The sequence below is a fragment of the Scophthalmus maximus genome, chromosome 21, assembly GCF_022379125.1.
Source record: "Scophthalmus maximus strain ysfricsl-2021 chromosome 21, ASM2237912v1, whole genome shotgun sequence".
In the NCBI taxonomy this organism is placed as follows: Eukaryota; Metazoa; Chordata; class Actinopteri; order Pleuronectiformes; family Scophthalmidae; genus Scophthalmus; species Scophthalmus maximus.
Genome location: NC_061535.1, coordinates 1244744 through 1261930, shown reverse-complemented (window position 1 = coordinate 1261930; position 17187 = coordinate 1244744). Strand labels below are relative to the sequence as shown.

Genomic DNA, 17187 nt, shown 5'->3' with positions numbered 1-17187 from the left:
CTGTCTGTTAGATGCCGAAAACCTTGTCCATGCCTTTGTCTCCCGTTATCTACTGCAACGCTCTCTTCATCGGGACTCCTGGCAAGAGCATTCAAAACATCCAAAACAGCGCCGCTATGGATCCTGATGAGGATACGAAAATATGACCACATCACACCTGTCCTTCACTCACTCCACTGGCTTCCTGTGTCTTTCAGGATTGATTATAAAATCTCCCTACTCACCTATCAGTGCCTCCATGGCAATGCCCCTCCCTACCTGAAAGATCTACTCTCACCACAAACCTCCTCACCCAACCTCCGCTCCAGAAACAAAACCTTCACCCTTCACCCCTCCAGGACCAGGCTGCGCACCATGGGGGATTGAGCCTTCTGCTCAGCCGCTCCTTGCCTGTGGAATTCCCTTCCAGACCACCTGAGGGCTCCACAAAGCACTCTCTCTTTTAAGAAGGGCCTGAAAACCTTTCTTTTTAAACAAGCATTCCCCTAAATTTTTGTACTTTTTCTTCCACCGATGTTTTTTTCTTTTTAAACCTTCTTTTATCCTGTTTCTACTCTGTAGCACTTTGAGATTGCTTATAGCAATGAAAAGTGCTCTATAAATGAAATTTATTACTATTATTATTATTATGAATGTTTTTTACATGATTTTTTCCCCCAAGAGAATCCATTACAAGAACTGGGAGGTCCTAGGTAAACTGGTGTGGAATGACCCACATCTAACATTTCATTACATGATAGTGGACGTCTGTGGAAATTCTCATTCATCCAGGTCATATTTATCCACGAGGTTGTTTGTAGTTTCTTGTGGACGTTTCAACTCTCATCCAAGAGGCTTCTTCAGTTCTAGCTCCTGTAAGTTGTGGTGAATCACAGGTAGCCGTAGACAGCCGCTCAAACAGTCTGGAGCATGAACACAGAGGTTAAATAATTGGGATTCACCACAACTTAATTAGAACTGAAGATGCCTCTTGGATGAAGGTGAAAGTACAAACCAGTCCAGTTGTTCCTGATTAAACACCCTCGTGGATGATAGTTGACCATCATATGATACCAAAGTACATATTTAGAGGCTTGTGCCTCAGTCGGGTATGTCAAGCTAAAGTGTGTCATTAGGCCAGCCCATGTAAGTCCAAATAACATTGTGTATCATCAGTATAGAGAGCAAACAACAATGGATATAAAAGTGGGCTTCACAGTCTTGTGAAGTTTGGCTCTTGGTGGCTCAAATCTACCTTCACATGCTCCATCAAGTAGAACTCTGTTCCAATGACTTCAACATCGGTGCAGTGTAAAAGAGGCTGAGGCACAGGGAAACCAGCCAAGAACAGGGCCTTCTGCACCCGGTACTCCCTGTCCACCTGAAGACACAAAAGTCACAAAAGTCACAAAGATCAACCACACCATGCAAAAACATCACCCCTATTGTAATCTCATGGTTACAGGTCAGATACTTTCTTGATATAGTGTCCTATACATGGTATACAACTGTAAATTCATAGAACATTTTTCTTACAAAGGTCTGTGTAAATATAAACTACAGATAGAATGTATTCGGTACACATCTAATTCTTAAGGTACAGTTAAATCACTGTCATTTTAATCTGTGCAGAGGTGATCAGTGGAACAAAAAGCAATAATTCAAAATATATGTAAGAAAAGTTTCAAATAATATATCAATATTCACTTGGGATTCCGTGGATCTTTGTCAGTTATAACAGATTAATCATTTATTTCATTGAAATCCATTTGAAAATCAGCAGAACTCAATACAACACAGTAAACTTGATCAGATGTCTGCCTCCTATGGTATCTACGACAGCAAGTAAATGACATAGTTTTTTACAGGAACAAGTTTATTAGATATTATAGATAGATAACATTTATTTCTAAAGAGTAGCATTTGTAATAATCATTGCACTACATTTATCAAGTTTTGCTAGATCAAGAAAGCTACCTGGGCCTTATTATATATTCATATAGTGGATTTCACGGAAAATGTAAAGTTATCGTCAAACTCCTCAGTCAACCGGAACCAAGTGAAGTCTCTCCCCCTGCTGGACAAGTGACATGACGACACGCAACTGTACCGCCAACTAATCTGGTGCCGGGTTTTTTTTCTCTCTTCTTCTTCTCTTAGACCAAAGTAATGATTCATCTGTGGAATCCCACCTTGTGCGCCCCGGGCAGCAGCTCGCCGGGGGGTTTCTTCCTGAGGACATAGCTTTGTGAGGGCGTCTGGATGAGGAAGGTCGGGTTCGACTGGCCAGCGCTGGAGGAAAAAACCCATAGCTGTTAGCTTGTTGCTTGTGAGATAAGAGAATCACACCTGCACATTATTAAGTTGACTGTAGTCAACCCACTGTGAAACACCCCCCGCTGATCTCTGTCGTACCTGTACTGTCTGACAGTGAGTGTGTCGGCGTTCAACTTGGCAGACAAATATTCCTGAAGTCTGCCAACGTCGAATTTGTGCTGTTGGCGCACAGGAGTTGTCAGCTCGTCCATGTCTCGGCAGGTAGATTGCAGCGGTCGTCTCCAGGTGCGTCGTGGATCCGACCCGATCCGACCGCTAGACGGTTGATAACGGTCGGGCCGTTTACGCATGCACACCGACGTAACGTCCCCCAAAATTAATTTTACTCATGGCAATATCTAGAAATAATTATTTTTTTTTTATAGTACAATGGCCAATAACTCGACGGTCATCCAATTTCCTCGAAAGACTGTTCAAATAATCCACCAACTATGTAGGAACTGTTTGAGGTATTCGTACTCGTTTTCTGCACGGACGTTGTTTGCGGCAACACACATCCTGACAGCTGATTTGAGTTGTGAAGACGTGTACTTTCTGTGCCGATTTAGACGTCTTGGCTGTCCATTTGGACTGAAGTTCTTCTTTCTTTTTGTAACAATGGCGACAGTAGAGGAACTGAAGCTGCGTGTGAGAGAGCTGGAAAATGAACTGATAAAGTGTAAGCAGAAGCAGTGTGCCATGGATGATGCGCTGCACAGACCGAAGATTGACAAAATGAGCGCGGAGGTTGTCGACTCCAACCCGTACAGGTGACTTTTTTTATGTCATTATTTTGTATTATTGAAGCTTCTGACAGATTCGGTCCGGGCTGCTCGCGGTGTTAAAAGGGCTACGCCTTATGACTCACTCAACACATGGTGGCATCTCATGGAGCACAAGCTAATCCCAGCTGTGTTTTCATTGCAGTCGTCTAATGGCTTTAAAGAGAATGGGCATCGTGGATGATTATGAGGTATGATATCTGAGTTTGTGCTCGCTGCTCTAGGCCTAACGGGAATTTTATTATACTAATAAGGAAGTAATACAGATATGAAGTAACTGATATTGTTCTTGAATCCTATACCCATTGCCAACATTTTCCATTAATCTCAAATGACAATTATACCAATATCTTTCTTATGTGCTTTTGTTTTTAAAATATGAACTGACATTTTTATTGAAGTTATAGAAAATGTTAATTCCACAGATGGCCGGAGCCACTAGTAATATATTGTTTTTTTTTTAGATATCAGTGCTACTGCATGGATATGGATGAATTCTAAAATGCAAAAGTTTTTCTGACAGAAAATCCGGACTTACACAGTGGCTGTGGTTGGGGTTGGTGGAGTTGGCAGCGTGACAGCTGAAATGCTCACTAGATGCGGCATTGGGAAGGTAATACAACCGTTTGATTACTCCATACATGCCGCCGTTATTTACATTCTTTTGGTTCAACAGTTTGTCTTCTTGTGTGGTCTTACCTTTGCACAATGTCATCTTCTGTCACCACAGCTGCTCCTCTTTGACTACGATAAAGTGGAGCTGGCCAATATGAACAGACTGTTCTTCCAGCCTCACCAGGCAGGCCTGAGTAAAGTGGAAGCAGCAGAACACACGCTCAGGTATACTGTGGTTGACAGTTAACCGCTCTTCCTCCAAAGCAGAGACATCGGATTTCGTATTTGCTTACGTGCCCCTCAATTTCCCAACAGAAACATCAATCCAGATGTTTCATTTGAGACCCACAACTACAATATCACCACCATGGACAATTTCACACATTTCATGGATCGCATCAGGTGGGCATGACTACACCCCAGGCTCTAGTTTCCTTCCTCCTCTGTCCCCACAGTTGAACAGGCCATCATAACGTTATTCTGTGTCTTCTCAGTCATGGAGGGCTGGAGGAAGGGATGCCAGTGGATTTGGTCCTGAGCTGTGTGGATAACTTTGAGGCCAGAATGGCCATTAATACAGTGAGTGCATCATTGTCATTACAGTCTACTCTGTACTAGTCCATACAGTGCTTTGTACATAGAGTGTTGCTCACGCGCATTTTTTTATGTTATCCTGCTTGCATCAGGCGTGTAATGAACTAGGTCAGATCTGGATGGAGTCTGGCGTCAGCGAGAACGCTGTATCAGGACACATCCAGCTCATCATTCCCGGAGAGACGGCCTGCTTTGCTGTATGTCCACGTCACACAACCAACATCCTTTTTTTTTATCCTTAACATCGTATAAAAGTCATAAAGTGATAATACTTGAGTGATAAAGCAGTAGTAAAAACATTGTAATAACAGTCAAATCTTCTGTTAGTGTGCTCCTCCCCTGGTGGTGGCAGCTAACATTGATGAGAAGACCCTAAAGAGGGAGGGTGTATGTGCTGCCAGCTTACCAACAACCATGGGTGTGGTCGCAGGCATCCTGGTCCAAAATGTCCTCAAGTAAGAAAATGTCATTTAATGCCAACCAAACCTGAACGCAGTGAATTCAAATGTGTAAAGTTTATGTTTTGTCTCGTAGGTATCTGTTAAAGTTTGGTACTGTCAGTCATTATCTGGGCTACAACGCCATGCAGGACTTCTTTCCCACCATGGCCATGAGAGCCAATCCCCAGTGTAACGACCGCTACTGCAGGAGACAACAGGACGAGTACAAGGTCTGTGTGCTTTGTGATTTGTTTTCCATTAGAATGTGGAATAGGATATTAAGACTGAACAAAACGTTCAATCTGTAGTAATACAGACCCGGATATTGTGCCTGTTAGAAAGCAGGAATTAATGGCAGCCGCCCGTTAACTTTCTCTTTAGAAGAAGGAAGCCGAACGACCCAAGGTGGAAGTTGTCGAGGTAGAGGAGGAGGTTGTACACGAGGACAATGAGTGGGGTGAGTGAAAAACAGTTCCAGCTAATAGTGTTGGATATGTAACATATATTTCGCCTGGATGTTGTGCAACATTTTATATTGCATCAAATGTATGGAGAGAAATTAGTCTCAAAATGGTCACAAATATGTATCACATCTACAAGCAAAAGACAAGTTACAAATGCGTGCAATGATTTTTGCGTAACTTTTGGTTCTCACAAATGCATGTTCAAATCCAGTTGTTTCAAAAACAGTTTTACAAATGCACAGATCACAAAAACTGAATGAAAATATTTATTTTACGCAGAGATTTTTAATGTCAATTTGATGTATTAATGTTCACTTTTTAAGCAGCTTCCTGTGTGAACAAATATCAAAAAAATATTTGACATTCCCTGTATTCGCTTATTTTTTAATGCTAGATACGCATGGAAAGGGCTTACACGTGCGTGTGTGTGCGTGTGTGTGCGTGTGTGTGCGTGTTTGTGTGCCTGCGTGCCTGCGTGCCTGCGTGCGTGCGTGCCTGTGTGCGTGCGTGCGTGTGGACTTTTGAGACCCTTTTTCCGCTGTCCTCTCCAAAAAGATTCACAAACGTCCGCTGCGTTTCACTGCTGTTGGAAGACTGGGACATCTGGGATTTCAGTGAATTTGTGCGATTTCAAAGTGGGAAAGAAACGTTTCTAAATAGACATAACAGCACGTCACCCCTCGATTAGAACACACAATATAAGGTAAATGTAAATTTATTTTTTGTAATTAGATTATAATCCATTAACAATTATATCTTTATTTATATATTATCTTTTGCTTGTAGATCATGCGATACATGTTTGTAACAATTTTTTGACTAATTTCTCTCCATACAAATGATTAGTATGAACCCTTGTTGTTCTGTGCAGGTATTGAACTAGTGTCAGAGGTGACTGATGCAGAGTTACAGGCTGCAACTGGCACTGTGCCTGACCTCCCAGAAGGCATCACTGTGGCTTACACCATTCCTACTGCGGTTAGTATTATTGGTTTTAAATGTGTAAATGTGAAAATATGTGCGAGTATTACTGACCTTTTTCTGAATTAAAATTATAACAAGTTTTATTATTATATCGGTAAAGTAAACAAATTAAATATTCAGTGTTGTAGATAACATCTGGAAATATTCAAGTGTCTTACTTTTATTTCTTTCCATACTGCTATAAAATGAAACCACTGCCTGGCTGGCAAAAATCACGATCCTTTGGAAAGGAGTCTGCAGTAGTGTTAAGTAAAGAGGCACTTTCAACAAAATTGTAATGTAAAATATTTTTGATTTATTTTGTTTGAACCAGGATACAACAAGCGGAGACACAGTGGAGGAGACTGAACAGAGTCTAGAAGACTTGATGGCTCAGATGAGAAAGTTATAGGCAGCAGTCCGAAGAAGCATTTCTGCATTTCAGATGAAACACAGCTTTCCATTGCTTTTTTTGCTAATAAAACAACCCAATGATGGCCGCTCGGGGACAAAAGAAAAATAGCCAATTAATGACAACCCACCATAATTCCTGCCAACAGCTACAAAATGGGGATGCATGAATAGTGCTGCTGATGGCATTACTTTAGTGAATATAAAAAAAAAAATCAAAAGCAGTTAAATGTGTCATGTGCTTTGTACTGGAAAAGTTTAGTACAAAAGAGTCTCTAATTAAATGTCTATAAATCTCAAATTATATCATCATTGCATTAAAATGTTTCACAATGTTTCTTTTCTGCAGTTTTGATGAGTGGATGTACAGCATGTGCTCGGTCATTCACTCGGCTTTAAGAAAACATCTGCTACAATAGTGCTTACGAATAATGTTCAAGTTGTTTCAATAAAGTATTTATTAGATGGAATACAATCTTCAATATAATGGATGTGATTTTTGTTGTTCTCCTCTACACATGCATTACAGTAATACACATAAAAATAATTAAGATAAGGCATGTATTACTATTATTATTATTATTGGCAATGAGACTGTAGGTTTTGGTACATTGTGTCCCTTATGGCTCAATGTACATTCACTCAGACAACACTTATTGTACTTTGCCATGAACAGTCACGTGGTACCATCATTGAAATCCTTTATGTAAATGAATAAATATATGTACATTTAGTTTTAGTACCACAGATGGTGTTTGCTCAGACTTGGTCTCGGCTTCTTTTTTTAAATCATGGGGTCTATATTTTCCCTTTTGAGAATATAGACTTAATACTGATAGATAAACATAATACGTAACATAAACATGAAAAATTGCATCTTTATTCGATGTATACGACAGCAGATCTCGGGTATTATTTATTCACAACGTCTGGAATGTGGATTTGGAAACCAACTTGCTTGAGGTCCAATAGTCCTACGTAGTACTATTCTTTGAACATTTTTGGTAAAAGTTAAGAGGTAAAGGCATGATAACAATGGATTCAGGCAATGTTTGTCTGTTATCTCCTTAGGAGAAGCTTAAGAAGCCCCTTTCCCCCTGGATCTGCACAGAAAAATATCAACTTCACAATTGTGTCTAGTCTCAATAATCATATTTTAGATTAGAATGTGCAACCCCTGGAGTGATTTTAAGCCAGCAAAAGAATCTGTGGTTTTCTTTTGACAATTTACACAGTGGGTTTATGTAAATAGGAATGTGAGGGTGGAGGTGGTTCAGGAGAGCACTTCCAGCTGCACCGGGGGAGTGGTTAGCACACTTGACTTCAATAGTCTAATCACTCCTCTGGTTAAAGAGCCTTCCAGATCCAGTTCGAGGACCTTGAACGGACTGATTTAATAAGAGTTAAAAGTTACTTACACATGATTATGTTAGAAATATTAATAAATACTTTTTGGCAAACTCACAGGTTTCACAGATTAATATGGCAGACTTCCTAATCCTGCTGGCATGTAGTGGATCAAACCCCAAAAACTCCATCCAGACGACTGTCACAGTTTGACCTTCATGGTTCCCTTTTAGCAAAACCATTCGATTTTATATTGATGCGACTCTATGATAGTTACAGCTGTTGACAGCAGCCTTTACTGCGGAATTCGTGACTGAACACAGTCACCTTAGGGCATGTGGGAGGGGAGCAGGTCCCCTCAGACTAAATGTGTCACCACTGGAGGAATGACGGGAAGGGGCATTTCCACACACTAGTGATGGCTCTGCCTCTTTAATCTCCATTGCACGCTTGTAAAGCTCCGCTGCCTTCTCAAAGTCACCCTCTTCGTAGCTATTTACAAATAATAATAAAAAACACAACAAGAGAAAGATATGAAGAAGTTATTCAAAGTAGAAACATTATTTGTCTTACTTTTGATTGACCAAATACCACTTACCTTAGCAAAGCCAGGTTCTTTAGGGTCTCTCCGACTCGTGGATGTGAGCGCCCCAAACTGTCTTCGTACACTTTCAGTGCTCTTTCGTAAAGAGGCAAGGCATCGCTGTGCTTCTTCTGACAGGGACAAAGACAATTCACAATTAGCTTGGCTCTATAGGACAAAACATATGGCTACACGTGGTCATAACAGACATTAAAATAAAACACTTAGCAAACTTAACATGTACAAATGATGTACAAAAATATAAAAGTCTGGAGTATGAGGTACACACAAAAGGAACATGGAAAACAACTCACCAGTTGGCAGTAAATCACAGCCAGGTTGACCAGTGCCGTGGCCACACTCGGGTGTTTGGGCCCGAAACTTTTTTCCCTGATTTCCAGAGACAGCTCATACAGTGGCGCAGCCTTCTCTAACTTCCCCTGTACAAAACACACATCTTTAAAATCACACTCACATTCAACAAACAACTCAAAAGTTTCAGCAGGCACAAGTGTCTCACTCTGCGTTTATAGAGCATGGCTAGGTGCTTGAGTGTGTATGCCAGCGAGGGGTGGTCCGGAGACAATGCTTTCTTGCGGATGTCCAGCGCTCTCTCATACATGTCCTCGGCTGTCTCACATTCACGCCTCTCAGTGTGCAGCGCGGCCAGGTTGTTGAGGGACTGAGCACAGTCTGGGTGATCCGGACCGAGGACACGCTGACGCATCTCCAGAGAGCGGGTGAGAAACACCTTGGCTGCGCTGGTGAGAGCAAAGAAAAGAGATATTAGAAGTTCTAAACTGTATTACAAGAAACAAACTACTAGTGTCAAGTTTCTCCGCAAAAAAGGTGATGTGCCCTTTGAATCAGCCTGGAACTGTGTATTCAATCATTAATTACAAGAGTGTAAAATGTCTTTGTACATGTGTGCCAGCTGTAACACGTGTGCCTTACTCCAAGTTGTTCTGGAGGTAGTACAGGACACCAAGTTCGTTGAGCGTCTTGGCGCAGTCAGCGGAGTCTTTCCCCAGGGTCAGCTCTTCCAGCTGTAGGGCTCTGCGCCTCAACATGGTGAAGCCATACTGAAATGATGAGTAAACCAAACAAAACACGTAACCGATTGAATGAAGTGAGAATGACTGCACATGTGGCTGTCGGAAAAATCTGCTCACCATATGACCTTTCTGGCGAGCAGTTTTCTGACGTATCTTGACCGACCGCTTCCTGAGTTTTTCTGCTTGTTCATACCTGGTTGTAAAAGTACCAGATGTGAGCCATTAAACGTGTCATTTTAATTCAATCATGATTGAGTTTCATTAAGTTTTTTAGTTATTGCTTCACATTTAATAAGGTGGTAGGATTGTCCACACAGGTGGGACGCCTTTATGTAAAGATTTTGAGGCTGGAACAACCAATAATCTATACTACAAGAACAAAAATTATAGAGAATCTCATTTACTTGTTTTGTTTCTGATAGAGCATGGCGAGTGACTCCAGCTCTCGTGCCACGCTGGCGTGCTCAGCGCCATAGGCGTTCTCACTTATCTCCAGGGCCTGCTTGTACAGCTGCTCAGCATTGCCATACTTCTTCCACTGGACATAGACCCCGGCCAGCTGGTGCAGGGAGCGTGCTACGCTGGGATGGTCCGGATCCAGGGCCGTCTCCCTGATCTCAAGGGACCTTTGTAAAGGGGCCACAGCCTTGACAAGCAGACAGACGGAAACATATATGTAATTGTGAACTTGTGCACTTTCCTATCTGAAAATAATATACACAAAATTATTTTGGCCCACATTGCGGTTAAGAACAATGCAGATAAGTCTGTGCAGTAACATTAAACATGGATTCCTTTGGTTAATCAAAAGCCAAGAGTCTTCAAAATATTACAACCATATTAATCTACCTGACTTGGAAGGCCCAGGTCTTTGAGGAAACGGCCCAAGGTCTCATACAGGTTTGCCAGCTTGGTCATGCTGTCTTCACTCTCACAGCTCTTTTCATAGTGTTTCAGGGAGTCAAAGTACTCACTGGCCATGGAGCTTTTGTCTTTGCCCACATACTGCCAGTAGGCCAGCAGCTCCGAGAAATGACCCCTGGAAAATGAAAACAACGTGTAAGACAACACCTGAACAAGTGTGACAAGCCTCGTGATGTCAGCTTGTGTGTGTCTGTACGCATGTTTTCTACCTCTTGTAGAGATTTTGGGAGACAAAGAGGTTCAAGAGGCTGAGCTGCAGTTTAGTCCTGTCCTCCTGCTGCTGGAGCAGCCAGGGAAGCTCATCTGCAACACGCCAGGTCACACGGTCCTGGCTAGACATACACACAAATTCACACACCCAACAACATGAGTCGTACTGACATGTGAGGTTTGTTGCATGAAGAGAGGGGAGCCACTCTGAAGCACCTGAGTTGTTGGGTGAAGTAACGGATGAGTTTCTCTCTGTAGGTAGCAGAGCTGCTTCCTCCGCCCAGGAACTCCAACCTCACAGCTTCCCAAGCCTGTAAGACAGTCACAGGGAAGGACAAAAACCTTAGAACTGTTTACTGATACATTTTGTGTCCCAGCATTACTATAAATCTTTTATGCTTTTTTGTCTTTAATAATTTTGTGCTGTATATTTTTGCTGGCCAAGGAGAATAATTACCTGCAAATGTTGGAACCTGACGAGCCCACAACGGAGGGTTACGATGCAGAGTCGGTTCAGGCGGTACAGCATAGAGGACAGAACAGGTAGGTCTAGCTCTGGGAAAAGGTCTAGCACTTCTGATTCACTCACTCCGTTATGGCTGGCACATACAAGGCACAGTATCTGGGGAGAGAAGAAAAAGAAAAGCACATGTTATTCAACGTACACAGAGAAAAAAGGGAAAGAAGGACAAAAAAGTGAGGCCAAATGAAACCAAATGGATATTTCTCACTAATCAGAAGAAACAAAAAATAGGTTTGCAGCAAACCCATTAATTTGTCATAATTTCATTAAATGAAATAAAATGAAGAAACTCCATTCAAACAGAGAGACGTTATTGTTATTTTGCAGAGAGACAGGTCACCTCTCTCATAACGTGTCGCTCTCTGTCTGTACTGAGGGAGCCCAGCGTCGTCTGGAGCGCCAGGCGGTAGAGTGACATGGTGTCCTGACACTGCAGAAACTGCTCCACGCTTTTCTCCTGTGACCAACACGATCTACCGCTGGGCGGCAACAAAACACACGACATGATCGAGTCAACCCAAGTTAAATCACACGTAGCCAAACATTTAAAGAGGGGCACACCAAAAAACAGCTATAACCATATGCTAGACCAGTGTTTACAAATAATTATGTCATCATAATGTAGGCCAAGGCCAAATAGTTGTGAGTTTTATAGCCGTATCTGTGATTTGACCATACTGTAGGGGAAGATAAGAGAATGTGTCTCTGAAGAGTGATCTTTTTAGAATGGGAAACCAGAGTTGGCTAACCTGATGATCATCCTTGCCAAAAGTGTGACGTACAGTGTATTGCAGGTCGATGCAGAGCGACAGTGCCTGTCCAGCTTCTTCTCCTGGAACAAAGAAATGACAACTGCCACTGATTCCAAGTGTCTTCCCACAATTTCAAAACATGCATTTATGCAGTCTGAAATCGCTTCAGCTTTTTATAAAAAGTAAATGGTGGGACGATTACTGACCTGGTCCTTAGTAAGTTTGAAGTCAATGCTCTGGCATTCTGCATTGACAACACTCCTGACTTCTCTGGGACTTAAAGGATCCAAGTGGAGCGTGGGCCACAACCTAAATCGTAAAGGGTTACTGTTAGAAATGGCAATGCTAGAGAAGCATATCTAAAGTGTATATTCCTGCACAGGAAATAAATAAATAGAAACCAGAGTAAAACATATAAATAGACTTGTATATTTATTTATTATTTGGTGCAGGGGGTCCTACCTCCAAGCCTGTGGACACGTCTCAACATTGACAGACACCACCACTCTTACGTTGACAGGTAGCGGGTCGATCAGCCACTTCATGTGTCTTTCCGCTTGCTAGGTAAAAGAAGATAAACGATAGATTTACAAGAAAATTCCTGTGACTGTCGAGTCTGGGTTAAAGAGAGTGGGCTTGTTGTACCTGTATTTGGTCAATGGAGTCAATGATGATGATGATGTTCCCTTGATGGCGTGCCGAGAGCCTTTCGAGCCAGCGGGGAAACTCCTCCAAGATCTTACTGGGCTCCATGGACAAGCCCGAAATGGACCAAAAATGCTGCAGCAGCTATGTAACAACAGAAAAACAAACAACGCATCCCTTGGTTATTAAACAAGACGGAGGGATATCCCTGTCTGACAGATACTTGAAGCAAGCCAATGACAGAGGCTCCTTACTTTGACTGTGAGGCGTTTGATTATAAGAACCGGCTCTGAGCTCGTGGAAAGCGGGCGACCAACGAAATGATAAAGGAACAAGGTGTTGGGCGACTGCTTCTGCTGTAGCTCGATCCTGAAAAAGATTAAAGAACAATAAGCTAAGTAAACATAATATGTTCAACTTCACACCAGGAAAATTTGAAAGACAGTGGTTTGTTTGAAACGAGAAGAATTCACAAGCAGGATGACACATTAGACTAAACTGAATCAGTTAACTTCTCACCATTTTGAGAGCAGGAGAGATTTCCCTGAGCCTGGACCACCAGACACTAGTAGAGGAGGGGTGGGAGGGGGAGCAGCTATCATGTCATTCAAACGATCTATGTACTGAGTGGAGGAAACAACAAAGACTATAAGAGAGACGTGAAATTAAGATATGATTAGATTGGCAAGCAGAGATGATTGGCCTTACCTTCTGGAAACCTAACTGAGAGGTGGTGCTGCCACAGGCCTGCTGATAAGACTCAATCTGTTCCTGTTCATCATGCAGGTCCCACAGCACATCTCCAGAGTCTTCCTCGCGCCCCTCCTCTATCCCTGAGTCCTTAGAGTCAACATCTGCTCCTTCAAGGCCCAGCAACTCCTGTAAGGAAACGGTGGAATCATAAAGTATAGATGGTTGTTGTGAGGGACGTGAGAATTCATTGTGGGTCGATAAATAGCCTGAGGTAACGGATCACTTTCTGTACCTGTTTGATGACTTTCTCTAACTGAGCATAAATTAGGTCAGCCCCTTCCTCTGCAGAACCACTGTGATCCACCACCTGGGTTAAAGTTCAAAAGAGATCACAACAAGCACTTTGTGGCATCTAGCAACCAGGAAAACACAGACTATCAGCTTTAGAGGCACAAAAACAGCTTTTTGACAGTTAATCGTGTGGTAAAGCTGTGAAATATTGTGTGAGATTGTGTGCAACTCTGCAACAAGGGCAACTAAAAAAGAGCGCCTCTGGGAAAAGTTTGTCTCTCTCTTTGTTGTCGTTGATGATGTTACTGCACTCGTCGTAGCACCATTCGCTAGCACGTCTCTTAAGGTGTCAGCACCATTTTTCAGTTTTTCGATTTACAGACCTAGGGCTGCGCCGGAAAAACACACATGGAACCGACAGCTAGCGGAGCGTGAGGAAATATTTGCTGATTTTTACAAACGGTGTATTGCTTTAGAATCGCTTACCGTACCTTTAAGAATCCATCCAAGATAATAAAGGCTGTTTATCACAAATCATTTAGAGACTAAAAACATTTGTAGAAGGCACTTTCACAGCATTTTGAATAGACGGCTATTATGGTTAACATGGTCAAATTTCGGCTTTCATCTAACTTGCAAAATATCTCCTCCATCCCATCCTTGTTTTGCCTTGTTCATTTAATATACAGCACGCATACCTCACCTTGATTTTAGCCGCCTTGTCTGCAGCATTGACCCGTTCTAGCAGTTGCCGGGTGGGTCCAGTCAAACTGTGACTGTCTTCAGTCCTTAGGTACAGCACCAGTGGATGGCCATCTGGATTCTTCACGAAAGCCTCCTCACAATCTTCCAGCGCAGAGCTACACACACATTAATGGCACATTTAAATTGATATACATATAAGTGATGGAATCAATGTAGATTCTTCATTGCGTGGGGATATCCTATAGGACATCCTGTACCTAGTGACAGTAGATTTGAGGAGAAGCACACACACAGAGCTCCTCTCAATCTCCTGCTTGCGCTCGACAGCATACAACGCAGCACTTTCAGCTGGGTAGCAGACGTTCAGGTAGAAATGGCCCAGACCCTCGCACATTCTCCGTAACACAGGAGAGTGTATCTGTAAATCAAAACATCAAGCACATGTTTCCCCAGACAGAGATTAATGGTAGTTATTGACGAAAGTGGCATTCAGAACCAGATAAACTCTCTTTATTTTTCAGAATTCTGACATTTAGCCTAGTCAATCAACCAAATTCATCAGATTGATATTGCCGTCAATAGCCACATTGATTGTTTCGTCTCTTCCATTGAAGAACAACATGCAAGTTTAACTGTTCTTACTAAAGTCCTGCTCCTGAGTTACTTTTTGTTATGTTCAGGAAACTCTAACAGCTGAAAGACATGATGCTACTATATTCTGTGAAAACAGAGTTCAGTGTCAGTCTGACCAACCTTAATAAAGATGTCCAGCTCAGCTTTGGTCTCTTGGGTAAATATTAAGTAGCAGCGCACCGTGTTACTCCATAAGGCCTGGGGCACGTGAGGGGAGACCTGGAGCAAACTGGCCACTGCAGCATCCCAGTCATCTGCCAAAGACAGACACGTGGGAAAGTGTACAAGCAAACAAGTGAATAGCCAAGTGTACATCAGAAGCTATACGTGATGGAAACATAAACATACACCAATGAGATATCATGCTGTGCAGGCAATGTAGACATTCAAGGGAAGCAGAATCCTTTTCCCACTGTAATAGCAGCCAAGATGACCACGGGGTATGTTTGGCCACTTCTGCCCTGCCGAAAAGTTTACTTACCTCTGCTCACATTTGCAAAGGGTCCCTCCACATCTATCAAACTGTGTGCAAACTCTGGTCCCCGGAAGGTCTGCTGCAACTGCATCATGCTGCCCATAGAGGGCTCACTTCCCAGCACACCACCAGTCCAGTACTCACATTGTGGCCCTGCAGCTGAAGACACATAGTGTATAATTTAAAACAATGTTGTTGTTGATTTTATATTTCATCATATACAAAGATATATGTCTTTATGTCCCTAAACAGAAAATAAAATGCTGAACAGATTGATTGCTGGTGAATGAAACATAGAAAAGGGCCCCCGACACTGTGGATTTCTGGGTCTTACCAGTAACAGTGGTCTGGTTGTCATCTGAGTCAGAATCATTCGGGTCGTACACTTGGATGCCCTGGGCCTGCAACTGCTGCAGTTTGGCCTCCAAGTCCCTTTTGGCCCGCAGGAGATCCTGAATCTCCTTCTCTTTCGTCTCACGGAAAATCTGATGGTCATGTAAACCAGCATGTTAGGGTCTGCGATCACGATCACTGGAGAGAGCGTTGTACGGCGACACGTGATGTGGTTTACCTTAAACTGTCGTTTTACTTTGTCCCTGTCGTGCTCAAAAGTGGCAGCCCTCTCCATCGCTTGGTACTTAGCCTCAAGAGCACTCTCTTTTTCTCTGAGGATCTTCTGGTAGGTTTTCTGCAGAGCCTGTTGTCACATTGAAGATGGAAACACCATCATTAAAAAAAAAAGATTCACAAACCTTAGATGTTGTAGCCAATGACTTTTCATTATAATAAGATGGTAGTCTCTCCATCTCACCTGTAGCTCAGCTCTCAGCCTCTTGTTCTCCTCGTCCAGTTTGGCCTCCTTCTTCTGCATGGATGATATCTCGTTATTCTTGCTGACGCGGAAGATTTCATACTCTTTGCGGAGCCTCTCGTACTCCGCGGCATACTCTAGATCCACAGAGCCCGTGGACTTGAAACTGGCCCCGATCACCCGAGGTCCTCTGCGAAAGGAGCTGCGCAGGAGTCGGGCTTTGGGTTTCACCTCCACCGGAATCTCACAGGCTTCCCCGCCTTCACCCCCGTACCCATCCTCGATCACTTCTCCTGGGCTGACCAAAGAGGATGCGGTGCCCATGGCGGGAGCCTAAAGGGCACTCAGCCTCAGGCTGTGGGAGACGATCGTGATACCATTTCTGTTTCCCCCCGAGCTGTGTCATAAACGCAAAAAAGAAGCGCTAGTCAGTGAATAGTCACAGGCACGACGCCAGCTCCCCTTAATTAAAAGCAACACCTCAAACCACACTCGTTTGCAGTGACCAGGGTATTTATTCTTACTTATCCAGTAAAGTTATTAACCACAGTTGTACTTTGTTAGCTTACGTTAGCGTAACTGTACAGAAATCGCTTTTCATAACGCTCGAACAGATATTTACTGGTGTAAAGACTAAAGGAAGGGAAAGAGGAATAACCTGTTCATATTGTTACTTCGACAGAAGGTTCACTAAGACTCAAAAGTCTTGGTGAAAAGACATGAATATGGGTAAGAAAAAAAATAAGAATACACCCACCGTCCGCTCCCTTCACAGCTTCTTCCTGGCTGCCTTGGTAACAAGTCGATAATACGGGTGCTTGTAGAAGTCAAAATGGGTAAAAGTCGATTTTTTTTATTGGTACTATTTCAATTCGTCCTTGTGAACTCTCAAAATGATTGATAAAAAATACTTTACTTATTATGATGCAATGGCATAGCATTTATATTTATTATGACAAGGAATTTCTACACTTAC

General features: G+C 42.7%; 2 protein-coding genes across 4 annotated transcripts in view; one reads left to right on the top strand and one right to left on the bottom strand.

Annotated features, from left to right (window-relative positions):
- nphp3 (nephronophthisis 3) overlaps positions 1-17017 on the bottom strand; it is a 34152-nt gene extending 17135 nt beyond the window's left edge. The window contains exons 1-30 of one of the 2 annotated variants that reach the window (XM_035618598.2): positions 16969-17017; positions 16212-16608; positions 15972-16097; positions 15735-15885; positions 15407-15559; positions 15046-15179; positions 14550-14710; positions 14291-14447; positions 13589-13663; positions 13312-13482; positions 13123-13226; positions 12858-12972; positions 12604-12747; positions 12421-12518; positions 12165-12267; positions 11956-12038; positions 11547-11685; positions 11141-11305; positions 10900-10994; positions 10683-10805; positions 10399-10588; positions 9954-10195; positions 9667-9742; positions 9449-9576; positions 9015-9255; positions 8809-8934; positions 8510-8625; positions 8239-8403; positions 2172-2271; positions 1235-1360 (exon numbers count right to left, since the gene is read on the bottom strand). In XM_035618598.2, the coding sequence (XP_035474491.2) occupies positions 1235-1360; positions 2172-2271; positions 8239-8403; positions 8510-8625; positions 8809-8934; positions 9015-9255; positions 9449-9576; positions 9667-9742; positions 9954-10195; positions 10399-10588; positions 10683-10805; positions 10900-10994; positions 11141-11305; positions 11547-11685; positions 11956-12038; positions 12165-12267; positions 12421-12518; positions 12604-12747; positions 12858-12972; positions 13123-13226; positions 13312-13482; positions 13589-13663; positions 14291-14447; positions 14550-14710; positions 15046-15179; positions 15407-15559; positions 15735-15885; positions 15972-16097; positions 16212-16535 (4131 nt within the window). In that variant the 5' untranslated portion in view covers positions 16536-16608; positions 16969-17017. Of the gene's footprint in view, positions 1-1234; positions 1361-2171; positions 2272-2394; positions 2746-8238; positions 8404-8509; positions 8626-8808; positions 8935-9014; positions 9256-9448; positions 9577-9666; positions 9743-9953; positions 10196-10398; positions 10589-10682; positions 10806-10899; positions 10995-11140; positions 11306-11546; positions 11686-11955; positions 12039-12164; positions 12268-12420; positions 12519-12603; positions 12748-12857; positions 12973-13122; positions 13227-13311; positions 13483-13588; positions 13664-14290; positions 14448-14549; positions 14711-15045; positions 15180-15406; positions 15560-15734; positions 15886-15971; positions 16098-16211; positions 16609-16968 lie in introns of those variants that run through there. The other variant, XM_035618604.2, reaches the window with a different exon arrangement.
- uba5 (ubiquitin-like modifier activating enzyme 5) lies at positions 2173-7046 on the top strand. Of its 2 annotated transcripts, XM_035618610.2 has the most exons (13): positions 2173-2308; positions 2924-3065; positions 3223-3268; positions 3601-3690; positions 3808-3917; positions 4008-4094; positions 4187-4271; positions 4379-4483; positions 4614-4741; positions 4821-4956; positions 5108-5183; positions 6062-6168; positions 6488-7046. In XM_035618610.2, exons 2-13 carry the CDS (start codon positions 2995-2997, stop codon positions 6563-6565), a joined length of 1119 nt encoding a protein of 372 aa, XP_035474503.1. In that variant the 5' UTR covers positions 2173-2308; positions 2924-2994; the 3' UTR covers positions 6566-7046. The 2 variants fall into 2 exon arrangements, with proteins under 2 accessions (XP_035474503.1, XP_035474502.1); XM_035618609.2 differs by lacking the exon at positions 2173-2308 and having other exon boundaries at positions 2794-3065.
- Positions 17018-17187: the final 170 nt, after the last annotated feature.